Source organism: Dendropsophus ebraccatus, chromosome 15 (genome assembly GCF_027789765.1).
Source record: "Dendropsophus ebraccatus isolate aDenEbr1 chromosome 15, aDenEbr1.pat, whole genome shotgun sequence".
Taxonomy (NCBI): Eukaryota; Metazoa; Chordata; class Amphibia; order Anura; family Hylidae; genus Dendropsophus; species Dendropsophus ebraccatus.
Window position 1 is genome coordinate 5,168,859 of NC_091468.1, and position 25,856 is coordinate 5,194,714.

The 25,856-nt window shown below is 41.6% G+C and overlaps 1 protein-coding gene across 14 annotated transcripts in view; it reads right to left on the bottom strand.

The window, feature by feature from the left end:
• The window catches only part of NRXN1 (neurexin 1), a 1,072,395-nt gene that overhangs the window by 326,055 nt on the left and 720,484 nt on the right, over positions 1 to 25,856 (bottom strand). For 2 of the 14 annotated variants that reach the window (XM_069954859.1, XM_069954858.1), the window contains exon 1: positions 19,304 to 20,310. The exons of 10 other annotated variants lie outside the window; for them this stretch is intronic. In XM_069954859.1, the coding sequence (XP_069810960.1) occupies positions 19,304 to 19,532 (229 nt within the window). In that variant the 5' untranslated portion in view covers positions 19,533 to 20,310. Of the gene's footprint in view, positions 1 to 19,303; positions 20,314 to 25,856 lie in introns of those variants that run through there. 2 more of the 14 variants (XM_069954860.1, XM_069954861.1) reach the window with 2 other exon arrangements.

A 25,856-nucleotide genomic window follows, 5' to 3' on the forward strand; every position in this document is an offset into this window, starting at 1 on the left:
ATATTAGGGGACTAGTCTGTTACTCAGACTCTCATTTGTTTGCTTAATTTCTATTATTAAATTATTCTTATTCTAAAAGTCCAAAACTAACACTGATTTATCACAATAATCCACATATTTTCACCAAAACACCATTTTTCCCCCGGATAGTTATAGGAAATGGGGCAAGGTTGACCATAGAGGGGCAGAGTTTGGGCAAGGTTATGAATTATGGCTATTTTGTGGGCAGTCCTAGGTGTCTCCATATCATATTGCCAATTTTACTACTATATGTCTATATATACCAGATGTTGGCCAAATGAGGGATAAGTGGAATAAGGGGCCGTCTATAGTACCAGTGGTAAAGTAGTGGTCCTCTTTAAGGTCGTGGTGTATATGGAAATCAATGTGTATGGATTTCCAGACCCCCCCCCCCCCCCAAATGGGCTGTATGGAAATAAATGTTCCTGCGGCTGTCAGAGCTCTGATGGCAGCAGGGACATACAAACACCGGCCAATGTTTGGGCAGTATAACATTGGCCGTTGTTATACTGTGTGCGAACAAAGCTTTTTAGGGATTTAAATACCAGATATTGGTCAAATGAGGGGTAAGCGGAATAAGGAGACGTCTATGGTGCCAGTGGCAAAGGAAGAGGTCCTCTTTAATAGAGAGGTACTCTAACCAAGCTTGCATTAGTCACATTATTTTGGTCCTGTATATATTATTTTCATCTCTATTTAGAAGTAGCTCACGTATGACATCATGTTCATTTCCTACAACCACTGTGGGACAGGGTGCAAGCTGATGCGACTGAACCATTGCTCTTAATGATAATCCAATTCTTCAAAAGATAGCAGCACTCCAATGAAGCAAATAACATGTATTACCCCAGTGTGCACAGACAGTTATAATACGACCAAATACTAGGTTCTTTCTCAAGCAAACTGTTTGGTCGAAACGTAGACATCTGTACACACTGGTGAAATAAACACATTACTTTTTTTGCAACTTTTTTTTTTGCTACTTTTTTGCCCGCTGAGCGGGCAATCGGTTAGCCGGGTACGTGACATTGCAGCTGGAAGAGCTGCAGGAGTTGGCGACTGTGAGCTGACTCAGGATGAGGACATTACAAAGTATACTTTGTTTATTATGTTCCCGCATCCCAGGGTTTTCCTGCTTTTTTCTATTTCACAGGACTTCCTTAACATAATTTACAAAATATACAGTCAATGGCTATAAGGGCCTTTTAGCAAACGTAAATCGAGTTGGTGTGTAGTACAACCGCACCCCTTTAAGCAAAGCCAGCCCCTCGTCACTCACAAGCCACGCCCACCAAGTAAGCACAGTGCCCATTATCTAAAAACATTAACCAAAACGGAAGAATTTTACGAAAATGTTAAGACTTTTTGGTTGACCACAGTAATATTTCCGCCATAGTGTATAGTATTTTTGCAGATTATGCCTGTGATAACCTTGCATAGTATTATTTGTTAGACACCACATGTTATGGGTATTTGTACCCTGTATAACCAAGTACCATATAAGAGTAGGGGGGCTAGAAGCAGAATGTAGCACACAAACACAAATGTAGTATAAAGCAAAGAAATAAAAGGCATAACATAGATTACCTGGACATATCTACAATGTAAAACCAAAGAATAATTTAACCCTTCACTGTTTCCTAATAACACCCCCCCCCCCTCAGTAATGTCGCCCCCTCTGTAATCACAAAAATATCAATACTTAAAGCCCATTTTCCCTGCGCCAAAGCCGCATCCCCATCATCTGGTCAGCGCTTTCCAATCTCTCGCCTCCTGCAAATGTTCACTTTCGGCTGTTTTTCGATGTTAAGGTTATATAGGTCATTCCGACAAGGGAAATAGAAGGTTAGGTATATTACAAGTAATGTGCTGAGATTCCTATGAAGAAGATTGCTGGACGCAAATTGCCTTTCTACCCCGGGGCGCTCCGCGCCGCTCGCACTTGTAATTGTACATACTTTTTCCCTTTTTCTTGTCCGAGACTGTTTGTGCTGCTAAAGGGAGACGGAAAAACATGTAGTACTGTACTTGCTGTGTTCCACTGCGCCCGATCAATAAAGTCTCATTGCACTTTTTCCAAGGCCGGCTTATAAAATATGCAAAGCGAACGGAACGTGTACATACATTTTTCAATTTCGCCAAATTGTAATTACACCATTTAAGTCATTTACAGTTGATTACCTAGTAAAGGAGATGTAAACAAAAGGGGTGAAGTACATCAACAAGCGGCTAATAACTGGCGGAAACCAGAATAGCAATGCCGCTTCACCAGGATCGGTGCTCTGTTTTCCTAATCAAATCCCCATCTCGCGTTCCTTACATGATCATCTTTTCACCGAATGAGGGATTTTTTTTTTATAGTCTGCTAATTCACTTGCAAAATGTACTTTTCTTAGCGCGCTAATAAGATACCAGTGAAGCTAGGGAAAACTTTATTACCGCCGGTATATCAATTTTACGCCAACAGGTTTAAAAAGCTGATCCTATCTCCACAGTGTTACACGTATTGATTGTTCTCTAAAGAAGACGAATTTTCATGAGTTTAGAATCAAAGAAATTAGATTGGTTCTGCAATGTCATCATGTACCGGGCTCGATTGCTCTGTCTAATTGTTACCTTTGATTCATTCTGCTGTAGCGAGTGGCCCTGTAGCGGTTTCTCATCATCAGAGCATTTTGAATTACATGCGGCAAATGGTCTATGAATATCTGAGAGCCGGAAACGCTGAGTAAAGATCGGCACTCGTCAGAATTATTTAGCCAGACTACAAAATCTTATCGAGTAGATATAAAAAAATGACATATAAAAATGAGTGATTTAAATTTAAAGTGACTAGTCATAGATTAGTAAAAAAGTTTTTAGTTGATTTTGTCCCCCCCCCCCCCCTTAAGCTCAACCCTAACTACTTAAAGGGGCAGAAATTCAATATTGGAGTCTAGATGCTGCAGCCCACAGGCTTAAAGGGTCAATTACTTTTCTAGAAATGGTGCCACTCTTGTCTACAGGCTGGGGCTGGTATTGCAGCTCAATCCCATTAACTTAAATGGATCTGGGCTTCCAAATCGAATGTGTCACACACAACTGTTGTAGCCTATAGTGATCTTAAGGGGTCTTTTATTTTTTTCCCAGAAACAGCACCCCTCTGGTCCACACGCTTTCAGGATAAGCCATAAGTAATCCCTCTACTTTGGTTAAATCCTCTACAGAAAGGCTAGCCTCAGTTCCTCTTAGTCTTGTATTGAAAGTGTACTGTATGTCAAGATTATTTTTGGATTTGTATCTCCTATGGAAGAATTTGGCACATGTCATCGGATGGACGTTTACTGTATAAGATCCGATGCTAAGACTTTGATTTCAATATATTATCACATGGTAATCAAAAGGCTTCAACAATTCCAATATTATTTTTTATTATTCTTCAACTGCTGTTAAAATAAAATAAAATCATACCAACCCTGTCCCCCGTTGCAGCTCCTTCCCGTCCCTCACTGCTTGCCTCTGTTCCCTGCTTCTGAGAGGATGTGCTGGGACAGGACCCACTCACTCAACCAATCACTGGCTACAATGGTGTACCCTCATGGATAGTGATTGGCTGAGAGGGTAAGTCCTGCTCCAAGCAGAGAGAAAAGACAAACAGTGAGGGCCGTAAAGGAGGAGGACTGGGGTAGGTAAGTATAACAATAGCAGCGGCAGAATTATATAAAATAAATTCTGATATATACCTTTAAGGCTTGTACCACTAATCCCAGGATATCTTGTCTATACGATGGGTGATGGGACCTATGGACTCATCCTGCACATAGGTCAGAACTTCCGATATATAGGCTAAAAGATAAAGTCTGTCCACTGTCTCTCCTCTCTGGCATCCTGAGAATAGAGCTCTGAACCTAACAGGGCAGATGGAGAAGTATGTACGCCATCCCTTTAATGCTTTGTAGTGAAATAAAACTGAATGCATTTGACAGCTATTTTGACTAACTGGCACTTACTGGACAGCTACCACACCATCCAGTCATTGATCTATGAAGCCACCAAGACGTCCCAGATCATTAGGTCCCACATTGCTCTTAGCAGAAAAATTTAATTCCTTTTTGGCAACTACAGTATGTGAGATATACCAGAGCTGCGGCTTTCCGGGACGGGGGCTCAGGATGATACTCAGGACGTCCATCTTAATTCTGGGGTACTGATGTCTGCAATGGATTCCGCAATCACACCTCCTTATTGCTGTGACTATAGTTCTTTCCTTTTTTTTCTTTTTGGTACAAGAAAAAAGAACTTGCAGTCACAAGCGTATTAGCATTTAAAAGGTCTGGAGATCTGGCTCTGAGGCTGGCAGGTGCCTTATAAATCTAAGTGTTGGCAAGATTGTGGGAAGAAAAATAGCTTTTCAGATCATTGCCATTTGCATTCGTACATTGAAAAAGTGTCACCCGGTGCGACAAAGTTACCTCTATGACCCGGTCTCACTGCTTTAAATCAGTTTACGGTTGGAAAAGCAAACCTGGGTGGGCGCATATATCTCATCGGACAACCAACCATCAATGATGCAACTCGCAGGGATACTGAAGCCAGCCGAGACAGCAACTTGTTATCAGAGACAATGGGATATTTATATGTTTCTGCAGTGTCTGTAATAATGCAAGATAGATAGATAGATAGATAGATAGATAGAAGATAGATAGATTGATAGATAATAGATAGATAGATAGATAGATAGATAGATAGATAGATAGATAGGAGATAGATAGATAGATAGATAGATAGATAGATAGATAGGAGATAGATAGATGAATAGATAGATAGATAGATAGATAGATGAATAGAGCCACAGTAACCTACAGTTGTATAAAAACGGAGAACATGTTGTGCTGTCCGAGTGCATCAAGAAATCCTGATTAATGCAGAACGACAGGACTGACAGATTGCTAATCAACGAAATACAATGAGCGGACAGGAGAAGCCCTCGGACTCGGAGAATCACCAAGTCCCATAGTAACCAAGGCAAACATCCATGAAGAGAGACCAGTGCCATCAGATGACCTTTGTGCCTTCTTTCCGTGTGATTCTACATGCATGTTGTGACCACCAGGTTGTGCTCATGAGTGTGATATGTGGTTTACATTAGATGTTAATCTGAGGTGATAAATAAAGGGGCTTTTCCAGTTGTAGGCTTTGTTCTCATAATGTTTTTTAACAAAAGACGAATGTTTGTCACGTAAAAAAAAAAAGACGTTGAGGGAACATATCCTAAGCAGGTAAGTGTGTGATTGATAAGTTGACACTTTTCAAATGTGCTTTATGCTGTAATAGCAACCTGTCATGACTTTAATGCTGCCTGAACAACAAGTCATTGGGATAGTCTCCAACACCTTCTATCCGTCCCACCTGCTTTAATGAATCTCTTCTTAAGTACAAGAATAGATCAATCAGTCAAGACCAGGGAGGCAGGTAGAGACACTGAGGACCACCATGATTAGAGATGAGCGAATTTGTCGAAATTCGGGTTCATATGAACCTGAACTATCGGCTTCTGTAGCCTCCGTAAACAGGGTGGATACAGCGTAAGGACCGCCTGGAAAACTGGGATACAGACATTCCATTTCTCATAGTTTGGAATCAAACGCTGAGCCTTTGGGTTTGGATAACATTGCTGAACCCAAAAATTTTGCCAGATTTTTTCAACACTATCAATCATGCGTGTGCCGATCAAGAAAGACCGCTGTCGGTTGACCAAGCATTTGGCAGACAGCCATGCAATGTACAACCAGCAAGCAGATGACTAAAAAAACACTTACATAATTGACAACTTTGATCTGTTGTTTTTACCTTTTTATCGTACAAGTTTGCCAAAAAACAAATTCTTCATTTCTCCCAGATACATTCAGAGGCAGCTCGAGCTCTCCGGCAGTATGGAGGGTTTTGTCGTGGCTGCTCTACAGGATGGTTGTCTTCCCATGAGTGAGACTGGGACCAAATGAAACCTGACAGGTCGGAGTTCCACTGAGTTTACTGGTGCAGATAAGCAACAATAGATTGTTGCTATTTATTTAGACCTTGTAAATGCACAACAGTCAATCAATACGGAGTATATGAAGAGAGGCAGGGATCTTGTATAGAGATGTTTATCAGGGACCCGTCAGCCGCGTTCCACTTCTGATTACCATGTAGCTAGTCCACCGACAACATAAAAAAAAGCATCTCCTACCTCACGGTGACAAGCCATGCTGACAACAAGTACAATGTTATATAAACCTCAATAAACCTCCATTCAGATTATGCATATTTAACAGTGCATCCAATTAACTACAGTGCTGACTGAGATTAATTTATTATTCATTTTACTCTAACTTATGTTAATACTTTCACGCCAGACATGAAAACTGACTGATACAGCATATTGGTATTGTCGAGCACTAGTGTAAAACTTGGTATAATTAAAATTACAGCCAAAAAAAAAAAAGAAAAAGAAAAAAATCTGATATGCTATGGCATGAAGTTTTAAGCTATTATCAGATAAATTTATACACACTGTGTTCTGTGGCATATATTAGTCTAGGTGCCGGGTACATTTGCATAACACGGAAACAAAGATGGTGTCTGGAAATTAGGGGGAAAGATGAATGAGTTAAAAAAACATAGTGCAGGGATTATATTCAGGCAGTGTATATATTACATGGTTATCTACCGCTACGCTGTCTACGGCTTTACTATGTAATACAGCCCGCACTACAATACTTGGATTATCTATGACTTATTATGAGGGATATGCTGTATCCCTGAAACTAAGAGGGTTGTCTGGGTAAAACTAAAATTTGCCCCATGGATGGGGATTTCATAGGGAAAAACATTCTCAGGTCCCCTAGAGATGCAAGACTAATGCTCCGAGAAATCTGCTGGTCTATGCTTCTTCTAGGTTCTGTGCCATCCACACCCAACAGCACCGGGACACCACTGGGAGAGCCGACTGGCTGAGCGGACAGGTCAGGCTGGGGTCAGGGTGGCACAGAACCTGTAAGAAGCGGGGCCCAACGATGGTCGAGAGCATTGGCACGGCAGCTGCAGGGAACCTCTTGTATATACTTTTTACTTTCACACCACCACTAGCCATGACGCAAACGTTTGTTATGCAGTGTTAGGACGTGAGCGAAACCATATACATTACAGAAAAAAGTGATAAAGAGAACGACTCTAGAAGTAAAAGAGCACATTCATCTGGCATCTGTACATACAGAAGATGCCCATTACTGGCCGGAGAAAAGTTCAGAAATACCTCACTCCCGCACAATAAAATGTCAGGGTCTCTAAGATCACTACATATCTATGAAGCACAACAATGAGCCGCAGATCTTCTAACAATTCAGAATGATACAGTAACGTAGACGAGGACGTGACTCCGGGAAAACATTCAACCCAGTCTAATTCTGGAAACATAGAAACCTTGGTCAGACGACCCCGGTGACACTGAGGCTGAGAGCAGTAGTGAGGGACCCCGGCACCCAGCATCTTTATGGAGGTGTTTTTTATTTGTATAATGAGACATCCAGAGAAATGTGTCTGACAACCAATCCCAGATCATTCTGCGTAACAAAGGCTGACAGGTGATTGATTGATTGATTTTTATCTGAGAAAAATATGAAACACAATGATAGATCTGAGCCATTATCTTTATTTCCAAACTAATAAAAACATCTTTATGCGGAAAGAATGTAACAAACAAACAAATGTATTTCGAGCTTCTAAAGATCGTCCTTACTCAGGAGCCTGAAATGCAATGGCTTTTCCCATTATTTGTTGTTTGGATCCTTCTCACCATTCCCTTCGGAGGATTGAGTCCTATACTATACTGACAATGGGTCAGTGATCTCCATACATGTGACTGTCTGCTACTCTCATAAGGATTAATGAACTCTCACACATCTCTCTTATGAACCTGCAGATATTTGTTCTAAGCTTTTTGGGAGGGTCAACCCTAAATGTTTTCACCCTTAACTTTTTGGAAATGTATTACTCCATAAACTGTTAGACAAAGAAATCTTTCCATTAAGAAATAGTTTCAAAGTCCCCTTTAACTTTTCCCTTGCACCTTTGAAGCTTACTATGTCAAAGCATCTTGTATTCTTAGGGGTTTATACAACCCAGGACATAATGCCCAATTTTGTTTATACTTCTAATGTATACAGATGTGTCCACCTTTACCTTTTCTAAAATTGAGTTAACGACTGATACTTCTAAAGATGCAAAGGCAGTACATTTGTGCAACATGCTAGCAAAGCCCTCAAGAGCCTGCAATTCACATCACAACCACTGGGCGGACATACATAGACAAATGGCATACACATCTCCTAACAGAGTAGGGTATAATCATTTTTCTAAGCTTGCTATTTAAACACATTTGTAGGTAGTCACATTTAGGGTCTGAATAAGACCTGTGGTGAGAGAATATGTCATACAATAGGTGGAGAGATGAAGACAATGACTACAATGTAATTCTATATTAAATTATGCTCATTCTTCTACCTTTGTCTATTGTCATCAGGCAGTCCTCTGTGTTTTACATTTTAATGACCATCTGTCTGAAAAAGCTTGTGGTTTATAGAGAATGCTTATGTGGCAGGAGAGGAGCTGAAATGTAGCATTATTCTGAGGGCGAGATAAAGAATCTGACAGGTAATATCACATGGGGCAGAGGTCTGAACAAGGGAGGAATATTTATCTGCATTACGGACGCCTTCGGCTTCCTCCTAATAATACACATGTACACCATCCAAAGCTATAACCGCACTGTAACGGCACTGGCAGCACCATCACACAACAAAGCCCTAATTAATAACTGACAGTTATCATTCTACATACGTAAACAAGAAAGGCTGTCAATCATTAACTAAGACCGCCCACTTGACTTCTAAGCTCAAATGAGCAGAAATTTGAGCAACCAATATCAATGTACTCAGCTCCTCCTGCTTTATAACATGATTTCAAGGGAGGCCGACAGGTTCCCTGTAACTATTTTCCTGTGACCAAGTAGGAGGTTGAACCAGATCCATTGTGCATTATTATAATACCATTCACAGTGAAATTTCACAACAAACAGAATGTAATACTGGCGAGGGGGATCGTAAGCTACGTTGTAATGTTATGTTTTATTTGGAGCACTTCTCCGATGGGTCCATGCAGTTTTATGTGGAAAACTAGAAATTATCCCTTAAACGGAAGACTTCCAAAACACAAGGGCTTCTTCCACTTGATTTCCTCAAGACAGGACGGGCGGCTGCCCATTATTTAGTGGTAATTGGAAGTGTAATTACCAAAGTGCAGCATTATCATCGCCTGCTTTGAAGGCTTCTAAGTACAAGATAATGAGCTAGTAGCCAGGATAACAAATAAAAATAAAATTTTGTTAATGTGGAGTCAAGAAGGGGGATTTAGCTCAGTATGTGGATTTATGGGAATTATGAGAGTCCATTCAACTGGTAATCTAGTACGTCTGTCTCAAAAACGTTACAAATTACATTGGAACATTATAACAATAATAATATAATATAATATAATAATAATAATAATAATAATATTAATAATAATAATAATAATAATAATAATAATAATAATAATGTGACAATGTAGGTAAAACATAAAATAGTATACTGGAAGTCTCAATGACCCTTAAAGGGGCCTATTATTACTTTCATGCTGCCTGAACCATGAGCTGTATAGGAAATAGACCCTTACAATCTTTTCATACAGACGTTTCCTTTCTTACCTTTTCTCATGACTCAATATAATGTGTTTGACAAGATGACTAGTTTATAAACCAGATGATATCATCAGGAGATGTTTATGCTAAACCCCCTATTACACGGGGCGACTGTGAGGGGCAAACGAGCGCTGTCAGCGCTCACTTTCCCCTCGTTCCCCACTAGCTGTTGCTGCCATTACATGTGGCGGCAGCATTACATGTGGCGGCAATGTGGGGCCGTAGAGAGGAGCAGGGGGGAGGGGCTGCCTGGGTGATCGCTAGAAGGTTGTTACCTTTTTATGGTAATCCTGTCTGGAATGATATAATAAGATGACTGCCGAATAGTGATCTCTACAGAACATGAGGTATCAGCTTATTATAAGGCTCAGCGAATAGAAGTATTTAAATTAAATAAATAAACAAAAATAAAAATATCATCAAAAATTATTGAAAAAAATATAAAAATTCCTTTTAGTCAATAAATTGTGTCGCCTAATAGACTGAACTCTTTAAATTTCCTACAATAAAACCGTCCCATTCATCAGAGCTGGGGTTTGCTTGCTATAGATGTTAATGCTGAGATGTTTGCTCGGTATAGGACACTGGAGAGAAAAAAAATAAATAAGTGAACGATATGTATTGTGTTGGACAGTGTGAGCTGCTCTTTCATATGCAAATGGGTCTCAGCATTAAACCAATGCATTCAATTTCTTCCTGCAATGATTCCCTAATAAATTGCAAAAAAATAAAAAAAGATCCCGTTCGCAGCTCAGAGTATAGAGAATTAAAATAGCAACCAAAACGTGTTTCTGAAAAATGCAATATCTTCTAACAGCACAATCTTGGAAACTGGGTCAGGAGGCATAAATATGCGGAGGTTAACTATGAGCTCTGCCGTGCCACCTTGTAAGCCTTACAAATGACAAGCATGATAGTGCAAATGAAGCAGAGCCAAGAAGCCAAATGAAGAAAAATTAAGCTGAGGCTGTCGGTAAAGCCTCTGATTGTGGGTTTAATGGAAATCTCCCCCATCAAGCGCGGATTGTAACGACGGCCACAAGATACAAGACGCTGAGTCTCCATATGAAAATCATTCCAATAGTCTAAATAATAATAGGAGGAAAGTGGAAGATGGTTCAGTGAGATCAGCAGACCGGGGTAACGCGCCTCCTGGATTATTCTCCCATTTATTTGACATTCGATATTCTGGCAATTCCAGACATTTTACACTCGAGCACATGCAGGAACGCAGGAGAATGAAGGAGGTTTTTGTTTTTTGTGCTTTAATCCTTGTATTTGGTTGTTAAATAACCTGGGACGCAAGATACTAGAAATCAATTTATCTGTGTAAAACCAACGTGTTAGCTTCCAAGAAGACGCTCGCGTGCTTCTATTCTATAAGTCTATTGATGCTGCAATCCTTTGTCTTTTCTTCAAGTGTGTTTTATGGACTGGCAAAAGAACAATAGAAAGGCTGTAAAGAAGACGCCTGCATTTTATAGTCTATAGCAATGAGATGTAGAGAACGTCAGGATCCCATCTATTATATGGGCAGAGCCCTGTTATAGCCTGGAGCTGTCCGGCGAGATCCCTGAAGGGTGGCGATACAGTCATGTCTGGTTACCGGTAACATAGAAGAGCATGACTGCACATTACACTGTTTATGTGCTCATATACTGTACATACAATAAACCAACACTATGCCAACCTATACTGCAGACAGGCACATACAATAACCCAACGCTATGCCAATCTATACTGCAGACAGGCACATACAATAAACCAACGCTATGCCAATCTATACCACAGACAGGCACATACAATAACCCAACACTATGCCAATCTATACTGCAGACAGGCACATACAATAACCCAACACTATGCCAATCTATACTGCAGACAGGCACATACAATAAACCAACGCTATGCCAATCTATACCACAGACAGGCACATACAATAACCCAACACTATGCCAATCTATACTGCAGACAGGCACGGACAATAAGCCACACTATGCCAATCTGTACCGCAGACAGGCACATACAATAACCCAACGCTATGCCAATCTATACTGCAGACAGGCACATACAATAAACCGACACTATGCCAATATATACCACAGACAGGCACATACAATAAACCAACGCTATGCCAATCTATACTGCAGACAGGCACATACAATAAACCAAACGCTATGCCAATCTATACTGCAGACAGGCACATACAATAAACCAACACTATGCCAATATATACCACAGACAGGCACATACAATAACCCAACACTATGCCAATATATACCACAGACAGGCACATACAATAAACCAACGCTATGCCAATCTATACTGCAGACAGGCACGGACAATAAGCCACACTATGCCAATCTGTACCGCAGACAGGCACATACAATAACCCAACGCTATGCCAATCTATACTGCAGACAGGCACATACAATAAACCAACACTATGCCAATCTATACTGCAGACAGGCACATACAATAAACCAAACGCTATGCCAATCTATACTGCAGACAGGCACATACAATAAACCAACGCTATGCCAATCTATACTGCAGACAGGCACATACAATAAACCAACACTATGCCAATCTATACCGCAGACAGGCACATACAATAACCCAACACTATGCCAATCTATACTGCAGACAGGCACATACAATAAACCAACGCTATGCCAATCTATACCACAGACAGGCACATACAATAAGCCAACACTATGCCAATCTATACTGAAGACAGGCACATACAATAACCCAACGCTATGCCAATCTATACTGCAGACAGGCACATACAATAACCCAACACTATGCCAATCTATACCGCAGACAGGCACATACAATAAACCAATGCTATGCCAATCTATACCACAGACAGGCACATACAATAACCCAACACTATGCCAATCTATACCGCAGACAGGCACATACAATAAGATAACACTATGCCAATCTATACCGCAAACAGGCACATACTGTACAATAAACCAACACTATGCCAATCTATACCGCAGACAGACACATTTGCTATGTGAAGATGACCAAGTACATAGACATTTTCCAATACTCCATATAAACATGTTTTTCCTTCATCAGGTTTCTTTCTATGGAGGAAGACAGGTGGCTGCTCGCCAAGACTGGTGTCACCCATCTCATGGGAGCCAACAGGATCACACATCTCAGCTGTCGCCATACACAGGAGGATTCACACCACTGTCATCTGCACATTACCAATTATCAGTCTATAGCATGGAAGCGTATTTAGATGTGGTGGGTAAATGTACAATAACTGAATATAAACCTGTCTGGTATATATAAATATATCCAAAGATTATATGGAAGGGAATACTAAAGGCGCAGACTGGATGGAGCTGGGGGACTTTTCTACTGACAAGCTTCTGTGTTTGTATATTTAAAGAAACAGCACCACTCTTGTCTTCAGTTTGTGTTTGGTATTGCAGCTCAACTCCATTAAAGAGAATGAAGCTGAGTTGTAATACCAGACATAACCTCAGGACAGGGGTAGCGCTGTTTATAGAAGGAGCCAGCTGTTTTTTGATTGGTGCACAGAAGATGCATTCTGGTCTGTAGCACCTTCATGTAGCACCGCTCATAGAATAATAATAATAATAATAATAATAATAATAATAATAACAATAATAATAGTAATAACAATGTTTCACTTTACTTTTTTTCCCAAAAAATATGCAGAACTTTTGGGTTTTGGACTTACAGAAAACCCTGACAAGCACAATGGGAATACTCATCTGCTGTTAGTTATAGGTCGGGGACCCCCCGAGGGGCCGGCACAGAATTCAGTCCTTCACGTAACCAATGAGTCCTGAGCGGAGATCAATGAACTAGACGCCTATTTATAATGGATTTCAGAGACAAAGTGTGACAAGCTGTTCCCATCCGTCCCTCACCCCGGACTAAACCTCCATAATGTAATGACTCCCAGCAGCCAATAGCACAATCCCATCCACAGCCTCCTCCCTCATTACTACCAGAAAGGTGGCGCTGCAGGAAGGTGGTGCTGCACTAAGGTGGCGCTGTAGGAAGATGGCGCTGCAGGAAGGTGGCGCTACAGGAAGGTAACGCTGAAGGAAGGTGGTGATGAAGGAAGATGGCATTGTAAGAAGGTGGTGCTGCATTAAGGTGGCACTGCAGGAAGATGGAACTGCAGGAAGGTGGAGCTGCAGGAAGGTGGCAATGCAGGAAGGTGGAGCTGCAGGAAGGTGGCAATGCAGGAAGATCGCAATGCAGGAAGGTGGCACTGCAGGAAGGTGGAGCTGCAGGAAGATGGCGCTGCAGGAAGGTGGCGCTGCAGGAAGGTGTCGCTGCAGGAAGATGGCACTGCAGGAAGGTGGCGCTGCAGGAAAATGGCACTGCAGGAAGGTGGAGCTGCAGGAAGGTGGCGCTGCAGGAAGGTGGAGCTGCAGGAAGGTGGAACTGCAGGAAGATGGCACTGCAGGAAGGTGGCGCTGCAGGAAAATGGCACTGCAGGAAGGTGGGGCTGCAGGAAGGTGGCGCTGCAGGAAGGTGGAGCTGCAGGAAGGTGGAACTGCAGGAAGATGGCGCTGCAGGAAGGCACTACAGTAAGGTGTCGCAGCAGGAAGATGGCACTGCAGGAAGGTGGCGCTGCAGGAAGATAGCACTGCAAGAAGGTGGCGCTGCAGGAAAATGGCACTGCAAGAAGGTGGAGCTGCAGGAAAGTGACGCCAAAAGAAGGTTGAGCAATTCCATATTTCCCACAGATTACAGCTGATCATGATGCTCTCAGCAGGAGGACACTTTGCAATCTGCTTATTGTCAAGGGATCCTTCTAACAAAAAAGGGATTATCCAAAGTGGACAATCCCTTCAAAAATCAATGTTGGAAGTACCCATCTCAATGAGGCTTTAGCAGGAGCCATCAACATCAATGCCATTAACCCATAAGAAGCAAAACCTGTCTGACCTCTTTAAATACAGTATATGGTATGATGGCTGGGGACCAGTTATCACCATATATCAGTATCAGAGGAAATGTTCAGTATCCAAGCCTGCATTCACGTTTCCTTCCTTTGTATGCATGAAATATCAGAAGAAATAGTTCTAAGTTATATATATATATATATATCATATGATGCTTTATTGCATGGTATAAGCTGTATACCATCATGCTACACTGTAACAGTATTCCTAATACATGAGTAGATTGTGTTGCTTATAAGGGCTGACAATGCGGCCGATGACCCCCGAGTTTTATGATGGTGCTGAGATTTATCAGTGTAATCCTATAATATTAATGAGGATCTTGCCTGCTGCACCTTCCATCCTCGTCCCTCTGAAGTTATACTCAGCTCTTATAGACAGGGAATGTTTGGCTTTGTCTCTCAATGGTACTGCACTGCAGAATATTACTAGGAGGATGACGACGATGATGATGATGATTCCCTATTAATCGCAGTGGGAACATTGACAAATCCATATATAAAGAAAGACTATAGACATGAAGTGATTCAGTCCTGCCACTCCTTTAGTAATTGGTATCTACCTGGGGTGCTATTGTCTATGGGAGGCAGCTGCCTATCCATTTTCAGTAGCAGGGCATGTGACTAGGTGAAGAATTACCATAGTATGATATCACAGGTATCGGGGGTGGGGGTGGGGAGGAGGAACAACAGAAATCTGCTGCAAGGAAATGTATGTACCAGGGTCGGCTTTAACACATTATAAAATAGATAGGTAGATATGAGAAGAGAGAGGGAGAGAGAACAGAGAAAGAAAGAGAGAGAGAGAGAGAGAGAGAGAGAGAGAGAGAGAGATTGGGTCTGGATACAGAATACACTGTGTTACACAGAAGCTAAATATAAGGAAAGTTCCATTGACCTACTTTCCCAAATATTTAATATATCGTTTAACTTTGCTGTTTCTAGAAATAATTCTAAGCCCTTCGGACTCCTCAGATCAGGCTCTGTCTGCTGCACGGAATATAAATCTCTCTTCCCAGAGTATCTTCCCAAGGGAACCTGCATCAAGTTTCATATGAAAGTAAAACTGCAAACCCTGGCGAGTCTTCCACCTGCATTGATAATACAGAGACATCTCTGCTGCTTTATACTAGCCAGGTGTCTGGCCCTGTGTGTTCTCTGATGCCCAGAGATGGGGACGAGTCTGAGGCAGAGATAAAGCAAAGACAAAGCAGAGATAAAGCAGAGATAAAGGACAGGTAAAGCAGAGATAAAGCAGAGATACAGCAGAGATAAAGCAGAGATAAAGGACAGGTAAAGCAGAGATAAAGCAGAGATACAGCAGAGATAAAGCAGAGATACAGCAGAGATAAAGCAAAGGTAAAGCAGAGATAAAGCAGAGATAAAGCACAGGTAAAGCAGAGATAAAGCAGAGATAAAGCACAGGTAAAGCAGAGATAAAGCAGAGATACAGCAGAGATAAAGCAAAGGTAAAGCAGAGATAAAGCAGAGATAAAGCACAGGTAAAGCAGAGATAAAGCAGAGATAAAGCACAGGTAAAGCTGAGATAAAGCAGAGATAAAGCACAGGTAAAGCAGAGATAAAGCAGAGATAAAGCAGAGATAAAGCAGAGATAAAGCAGAGATAAAGGACAGGTAAAGCAGAGATAAAGCAGACATAAAGCAGAGATACAGCAGAGATAAAGCACAGGTAAAGCAGAGATAAAGCAGAGATAAAGCACAGGTAAAGCAGAGATAAAGCAGAGATAAAGCAGAGGTAAAGCAGTGATACAGCAGAGATAAAGCAGAGGTAAAGCAGAGATAAAGCAGAGATAAAGCAGAGATAAAGCAGCAGTTCCCATTGAAGTGACATCATTGATATTTGTTGCCTGCTTCTCCTGACAATGATTGGGCTCCATTCACACCCAGAGCCAATTCTCCAGGTGATCTTTCAGCTAATGGCTATGGAGCTTCATATTCCTTGCAGTCTTCTCTTCTCTTCCCTTGGTTAGAGCTTAGGAACTAATCACTGAACAAGGAGCCCATGCATGTAGGTGAATAAGACCCCACCAGGGTACAGTAAGTCCAATCTATGTCCCAGCTGTAGTAGTAAGGACATGATACTGTACATGGGGATGAGCAGACACTGATTGTATTCTAGCTCTGGGTGATGGTGGCTTTGTACCCTATGGACCATGCAAGGTAACATCCCCCTGTGCCCTCACTGATAGTATTAGGCATTCAGAATCCTGCAGACTGTGACTACTCAGGGTGGAAGCCTTATTATTACCATCTCCTTTAACTCTTTCCTATGGAGATGGCAGCCTGCTCCGGCCATCTGTGCTCTGCAGTCAGGACTGATGCTGGGGAACAATAGGGACATTCTGCAATATTTGGAGGGTCATTGTACAGAAAGAAAAACAACACCATTTGCCCAGTCTTGTTTGTATCCACATAGGCTGAGCTGGAGTGGGCACCGAGTGGGACAACAGTGATCAGCAAGCCAAGCATTGTCCATAGACTGACATTATGGGTATATTATACACAGATTCCTATATACCAACACATTGTGCCAATCATGTGCTTATCAGGCACTCTATCAGTGTGTCAGTGCTGTACAGCTCAGTACAGTACCAAGTATACTCTGCTATAGGGCACAGTAATAATACCAGCACATATTACATATATAGAACATGTTCCCTATAGCATTCTACCTACAGTATGCTTCCTATACACCTCAGTACTGTACCTGGCTGTGCAGCCCCAGTATATACAGCTATAATGCATAGTATATATCTCCTATACACCTCAGTACTGTACCTGGCTGTGCAGCCCCCAGTATATACAGCTATAATGCATAGTATATATCTCTGTATACACCTCAGTACTGTACCTGGCTGTGCAGCCCCAGTATATACAGCTATAATGCATAGTATATATCTCCTTATACACCTCAGTACTGTACCTGGATGTGTAGCCCCCAGTATATACAGCTATAATGCATAGTATATATCTCCTTATACACCTCAGTACTGTACCTGGATGTGTAGCCCCCAGTATATACAGCTATAATGCATAGTATATATCTCCTTATACACCTCAGTACTGTACCTGGATGTGTAGCCCCCAGTATATACTGTTATAATGCATAGTATATATCTCTGTATACACCTCAGTACTGTACCTGGCTGTGCAGCCCCAGTATATACAGCTATAATGCATAGTATATATCTCCGTATACACCTCAGTACTGTACCTGGCTGTGCAGCCCCAGTATATACAGCTATAATGCATAGTATATATCTCTGTATACACCTCAGTACTGTATCTGGATGTGCAGCCCCCAGTATATACTGTTATATATTACACATCCTTATAGACTATATCTCTCCTTATACACCTCAGTACTGTATCTGGATGAGCAGCCCCTAGTATATACAGCTATAATGCATAGTATATATCTCCTTATACACCTCAGTACTGTACCTGGATGAGCAGCCCCCAGTATATACAGCTATAATGCATAGTATATATCTCCTTATACACCTCAGTACTGTACCTGGTTGAGCAGCCCCCAGTATATACTGTTATATATTACACATCCTTATAGACTATATCTCTCCTTATACACCTCAGTACTGTATCTGGATGAGCAGCCCCCAGTATATACAGCTATATATTACACATATAGAATATGTTCTTATGATATTCTACCTATACTTCCTATACACCTCAGTACTGAACCTGGATGGCAGCCCAAAATATATACAGCTATGATGGACAATAATAATAGTAGCAGCAGCACATATTGCACATCCTTATGGCATATATATCTCCTTATACACCTCAGTACTGTATCTGGATGTGCAGCCCCCAGTATATACTGTTATAATCCCACATTACACATTGTCCCTATAGCATTGCATTGCTACCTACACCCCTCAGCACTGTACCTGGCTGTGCAGCCCCCAGTATATACAGCTATATATTACACATCCCTATAGCATTGCATTGCTCCCTACACCCCTCAGCACAGTACATGATGTGCAGCCCCCAGTATATACTGTTATAATCACACATTACACATTGTCCCTATAGCATTGCATTGCTACCTACACCCCTCAGCACTGTACCTGGCTGTGCAGCCCCCAGTATATACAGCTATATATTACACATCCCTATAGCATTGCATTGCTCCCTACACCCCTCAGCACAGTACATGATGTGCAGCCCCCAGTATATACTGTTATAATCACACATTACACATTGTCCCTATAGCATTGCATTGCTCCCTACCCCTCAGCACTGTACCTTGCTGGGCATCAGATCCCACATACTGTACAGTAATATTAATGCCCCCCCCCCCCCTTACCTTCCCTATTCTGCTGCACACTGCTCACCCCACACACATGCAGCCTCTCCAGCTCATATACACAACTTTGCAGTATAAATGAAGGTAATAGTAAGACACCAAGAACACCACCACTACCAGGACAGATTAACCCTTCCACAGCCAGGCAGACTAGACAAGAAGGCGTCCAGTCCAGGTTGCACTGGTTATAAGCCTATAAGACTCACCGTTTCCTCCCCTCAAGGAAGCAGGTGACCTGTAGATTGCAATGGGTGCTGAGACATGCTTCCCTCCATGGAAGTGGTGAATGTGGTGAGATCCCAGATTGGAAGCCCCCCAGGTCACCCCAAGGACCCCAGTGAGGGTGAGAGGCAGTATCCACATGGCCAGGCGCTGGCTGCCACTAGCAGGGCCAGGGTGGGAGCTGCAGTTCCAGGGCAGCCACTGCTGCTGCATGGAGCAGCCAAGCAGAGAGCAGCCAGGGTCCAGATGCAGCTCTGCACAAACTTTTCCCCAACAATCCAGCAAGGCTTGAGATTCACAGCTCCATCCCAGAGGCAAGGGCCCCCCTCTCCTTCTCCCTGCTTTGCTTCTACTTCATTCTTCCCCCCAGTTTCCTGGTCCAATGACTCCAATCCTCCTCAGCCAAGCACATAGTCCCTGGCAGAGCCCAATGGAGATGGCTTCCCCTGATCCCTTCACTACACAACAGGCGACAAGTTGAGGAGCAGCTTTCAATTAATGATCCATAGTTTGCAAAACTAGCAGCAGAAAAGGGATTTCCTCTAGATGCATGGCAGCCATAATAATCCACAGGATATCCAGCTGGAAAACTGAAGAAAAAGCCACTTCCCAGAGCTTGCTGAGGAATAGAGATTGATGGGCTCTCCTGGCTTCTGCAGTGAGTGGATGGACTGAGAGAGAGAGAAGCACAGCAGCAACCCAATCCCCAGCAGCAATCAGAGGGCTAGGACTATTCCCAGTAACACCACAGCAGCTTCCCAGTAGTAGTGCAGCCTTAGGAAAGAATCAGGGAGAAGAATATGCTTCCGATCTGAAGCCTATGCAAATCTGCAGTCTCCAAACAGCAAATCACTGAAGCTTGGATGCAGTGCAGAGGAAGAGCCTATGTGAGAGAGGGAGGCAGAAGAATGGGCTGGGGGAAAAAAAAAAGAAAAAAACCTTCTGATTCCCATTGCTATTATTATACACCTAGAAGAGCAAAGCATGTGCTGCTCAGGATCCAGGAGGTTCAAAAGAAGCAGCCCTCTTATCTGCACAAGGCAATGGTGCTCACAGACTTAGCATTTCCCCTTCCATGCTATAGATCAAATGTTCCAACATCTTGGAGGAAAAAAAAAAAGAAAGAAAACTTATACACATCTTAACCCTTTGAACACTGGAGCAAGCCGAGCCACTGCAGAATGAATCAATGTGTTCTTGCGCCCCCTAGTGCTCTAAGGGTTACATGTCAGGATGGCTGGCTGTGCCTGCCACAACTTCTTACAGGGAGGTGGGAAGAGGAGGGGATGGGGGGTCTTTCTGATAGCTCCATACATCTAGGACTTACTGTCACCCACACCCTGGGACATTGCTTCTGTGGACCAGAGGAATTGCTCTGGACACTGTTCACACTTATTGAAATAATCTTAGATTAAAGGCAGTTTTTTTCTGTGTTTGGTAATGCTTTTCTTATTGTTTAAGTGTAAATTAGGTGTAATTAGGATTTCAGGGAAGTTTTTTTTTTTTTAACCAGTTACTTGAAAGCTGTAAAGTAGAAGAGTCACTGGGTACAATGATGCTGGATGGCTGAGCTGGGATTATCAAACAAATCACTGCTAATATGTTGCTGCTCAGAATTATTTACCGTTCTTATTACCATTGATGATGATGATGATGATGATCATCATCATAATTGTGATTATTATTATTATTATTATTATTATTATTATTATTATTATTTCCTGTGTGTAGATATTCTGCTTAAGCTTCCAATATTATCATTCACTGTCTATACCAGTGGTGCTAAACAGATCAGTTTTGCCTGTTATTACCATCACTGTCCAATGCCACGGTGCTGAACGGGTTAAGCTTTGACAGTAAATCACAAAGTCGCAGTCCACAGTAGTAATGCTGACCCTCTTAAACTTCTAGTATTGTTATCAGTGGTGCTGCAGGGGTTAAATGCTTAGCAGTAGCCTCACAAACACACAGTCCATGGCAGAGGTTCTCAAATGGTTCAGAATCTGCCAGTATTATATCACATATATCCATAGACCTGATTATAGCATTATCAGTACAGACTCACTGTCAATGTAAGGGGTTTCTGAACTGGTTAAACTCCAGTAGTATTTGTATCATCAGTACAGAGTATCAGTCCATGGAAGTGGTGCCGAAACAGTTAAGATCCCATTGATACTATTATTATCAGTACTGGTTCGCTGTCCATACATATGGAACTGGACTGGTTAAGCTCCCAGTAATATTATCATTATTATTATACCACTGTCCATAGATTTTGTACTGAACTGGTTAAGCTCCCAGTAATATTATCATTATTATTATACCACTGTCCATAGATTTTGTACCGAACTGGTTAAGCTCCCAGTAATATTATTATCATCAGTACTGGTTCGATGCCCATAGATGTGGTTCTGAACTGGTTAAGCTCCCAGTAATATTATCATCATTATTATACCACTGTCCATAGATGTGGTACTGAACTGGTTAAGCTCCCAGTAATATTATTATCATCAGTACTGGGTCGCTGTCCATAGATGTGGTACTGAACTGGTTAAGCTCCCAGTAATATTATTATCATCAGTACTGGGTCGCTGTCCATAGATGTGGTATTGAACTGGTTAAGCTCCTACTATTATTATTATAACTGCTATTTCCCTTCACATTTAACATTGTATTTCTTCTATAGATAGGGACTCATAAATTTCCTCCAGGAATACCACCTATAAATGTATATGAGCTATATGATGGATATGTCATTTATATTCAGCATCCAACCTAGATTATCTGTAGTTAAATCATGAATTGCTTTTTGCTGGACACAGTATGCAGGTGGACTGAGTACCCCTCAGGAGCATACCTGCCCACTGGTCTGATAATGCTGCCCTATACTAAGCCTGCTGGTGATTGTGAGGTACTGCAAGCAGGACAACACTAAGGAGACCAATGGATAGGAAGCAGGTTTTACATTGATTCTCAGATCAAACCTTTTCAGTACAGATGTTACACCTGGAAAATTGATTCTCCCTTCTTCTAAGGATAAACAAATATTACAACATTTTCTTCTCTTCTGATTTTCTGGATTGGCTTTAACTAGATTTGCTGTTTATATTATAATTTGTGGGGTTTTTTTTCACCAAGATACCCTATTCTTAGTAAATGAAAAATATAATAATAATAATAATAATAATAATAATAATAATAATAATAATAATAATAATAATAATAATAATAATAATATAATAATTAATATTATTATCTTCATTAATTTTACCATCTCTATTGACACATACTGACAGTATTCTTAGGAAATCCCCGGCCAATCCAGCCCTTCGATGCTCTTCACAGCCTCTGCTCACTGTTCTGCAGTCATAGCGGGCTTTATACCAACATGACCTCTACAGCCAATCGCTGACCTCACTGTTGTATGGCGTGAGATGACTGAGGCCAACAGTCATGCAGGTATACATACACGGCATTTTAAACTTCCCTTCCCTTGAACCTCCTTAAGAATATCTATTTCTAAGACTTTTTAGTCCAGCATGCAGTTATACAGCTATCGGGCAGAGTGACAGCAGTCACACCAAAGTCAGAGGAAGTCACAAAGGCCCTTCTGTAAACCTAAGAACTACAAATGGTACATGGTCCTATGGATGATACAGGATTTGCTTCTTCGCTTATTTATGAAAACTTTCTTTACTATTTTATACACTGCACATACAGTATGAGTGACTGCTCCTCCTTTCCTATAGCTCCTATAGTAAATGAAGATGATCCTATCTGGTATCCTCAACCACTTCCACAATGATGAGACCCCATTTATAAAGACTTTGACTGTTTAGTGCTTATTATATTATAGCCTACCCCAAACTTGCTCCCCCTGTGTTACTCTCTGTATGTTAAGGCTTTCCCCGTAACTGTATGTATAGAACTGTATGCATATATATGTGCACCATACAAGGTACAATCTAGCAATAATGATGTGTACAAACACATTTTCCCCATGCAAATACATATATTAACAATGTGGGCAGAAAATCATTGTGGAAAGATTGATCTGAGCTGCCGTATCAATGAAATTTATGAAGCATGTCATTACTGTATATATAGAACTGACAAGGTCCACAGACCCAAAACAAAATGAATAGGCTAATTCTAGCTTAAATGAGCAATGCGCTAGATGGTGATGGGGCTAGTGAAGCCAGCAATGTGTAAGTCTGCCTGTCTTTGACAGACTCATTACTATCTGTCTTCACACAGAGTAAGTGCACAATCAATTCCCCAACATCCTAATTAGCCGAGGGTCCGAGTATTAAACAAGGGGCAGGTCACGTCACTCCCAGATATTCGTCGGGGGAATTATTTCTATTTGCTGAAATAAAGTCCGACTTATAATATATATGGGGTTGCGCTATTATTGCGCTTAAAGGAAAGTTGCAGTAGAAGCCTGTCGACTCATGTTGACATGGATAAAGCAGAGTTCAATTTGTCATTGAACTGTTTGCTGTTGTATTTGTTATAATTGGAGAGCTTATACATGTATATCCGGAGAGGGAAACGTGCAAGATTCTATTAAAAGAAAAACTTGGGTATAAAGGGCTGTATGTGGTGTCTGGTATTGCTGACCAGCAGGGTCATTGACATGCAACAATGTAACTGAGCTCTGCTACATCACAAACCTAGCTAGGAACTCTTCTTTTTTTTATTGGAATGCTTTGATATAAGACCTATTGAGCCTTCTAGACCCTTCTCACTTAAGCCTGAAAGACCCTTCCCTTTCATGGCTCCCAGGCCCTTCTTTGCCAAGTATCAGAGACTCTTCTGTGTCAAGCTTTCTAGACCTTTCTCTGACACGAATTATAGATCCTTCTCTGCCATGGCTCCTAGAGCTTCCTTAGCCAAATCTCCTAGACCCTTCCTTATCAAACCTCTTAAACTCTTATTCCTCAAGTCATGTAGACCCTTTTCTTCCAAGCCTTTCTACACCAAGCCATGAAAACCCTTTTCTTCCAAGCCTTTCTTTACCAAGCCGTGTAGACCCTTCTTTTTCCAGCCACCTAATGTCCTCTGTCAAGTGTCCCATACCTTTCTGTACCAAGACTCATAGACCCTTGTCTGTCCAAGGTCCTTCCTTTACCCATCTAAACCAAGACCCATAGACCTTCCTTTGCCAAGTGTTTTAGACCCTTATATACAGTAGAAAGCCTCCTACTCCATCATCTGACAAATCTCAGTTTACTGTCAAGCTTCCAAAACCATTTTATGTCCTGAGTTAACTTGCAAATATATTCTCTAAAAAGCATAAAAATACCTCGTTTCTAGCAACCCCTTCAAAGAGACTGTGGTTTTCAGGTTTACTATTACTAGGACTGTCAAACACAATTCATCTCTAAGCAATTTTGGCTTTTCGGACAATAGAAAAATAGATAGCTTAGCAGTAGACAAGCCATGTCGTTTCACATCAGACTGCATTATTAATCCAATTTACTGTAGGTAGAAAGTCGCTTTGAACTTGACCAACATAGAGTTAAGGTAAAACTGTGCAACCGTTCCTTCTCAATGCAATATCAAAGGATGTATATCTTCACAGTGTTCCTACATGTGCAAGGCCATATTTTCATATTGTGAACACTTCAAAAGGCGCCCATAGGCAATGAAGTCATCATGTTCTTACAATAAGGGGAATCATATTTATCGTACTCTAAGGTAGAGCCATATCTATAGGGGGATGATCAGAATATAAGGCCCTGTAGATTAGGTAAAATTGTGAAGAACAGAGGTTTACCGTTACATTGTGTGACCCTGTAGACAATTTGAAAATAAATATTGCTGCTTTGGTATTGAGCAGAGATTGCTTTTACAAGTCTTTCCCTTTGAAAGGTACTCAGTTCTTCTCTCAAGAGGCCTAGAGTTCATTCATTTATTGAACCAATCTAGTCTATGAATAACCCTAGATGACTGGAGCATGTCCATTAAATATAGGTTTCATGGATGCATCGTCACTGATTGCCGATGATGATGAATTCCAGAGTGATGGCCCCCAGGACGCACCCCTCTATTCTTCACAACTACTACCTCCTCTATTACCTATCTGCACCTGAACCCTGAAGTTTACAAGTTACCTCTCACTACCTTGTATTGCATTGAAGTAAACTGTTCCATTGTTTAAGTGCTGGGCCTATTTTTGGTTACACCCGCACCTACACCTACACTTGGGTTATCCCTTTCTCAAGCGCAGTGCCCATTTGTCCAGGACTGGGTTCCAACACCCCTCCTGGACCCCTTGACAAGTGCCCAAGTGACCCAACACCCACCTTGCCACACCACCGCATAGCTACCACGGCACACACGGTATAAAAAGCACACATCAATGAACTTTAAGCACACGGACGTTACATTAGGGTACGTGAACTAAACTTCCGTGAGTACTTATGTTGGGCCATACTTCCATTTACATTCTATCATTGTTTTAGGTGTTTGATAGTACAGCACAGTCTGCTCAGGTGTTTTTGCTATATTAAATACTAGAACCCCACCAGA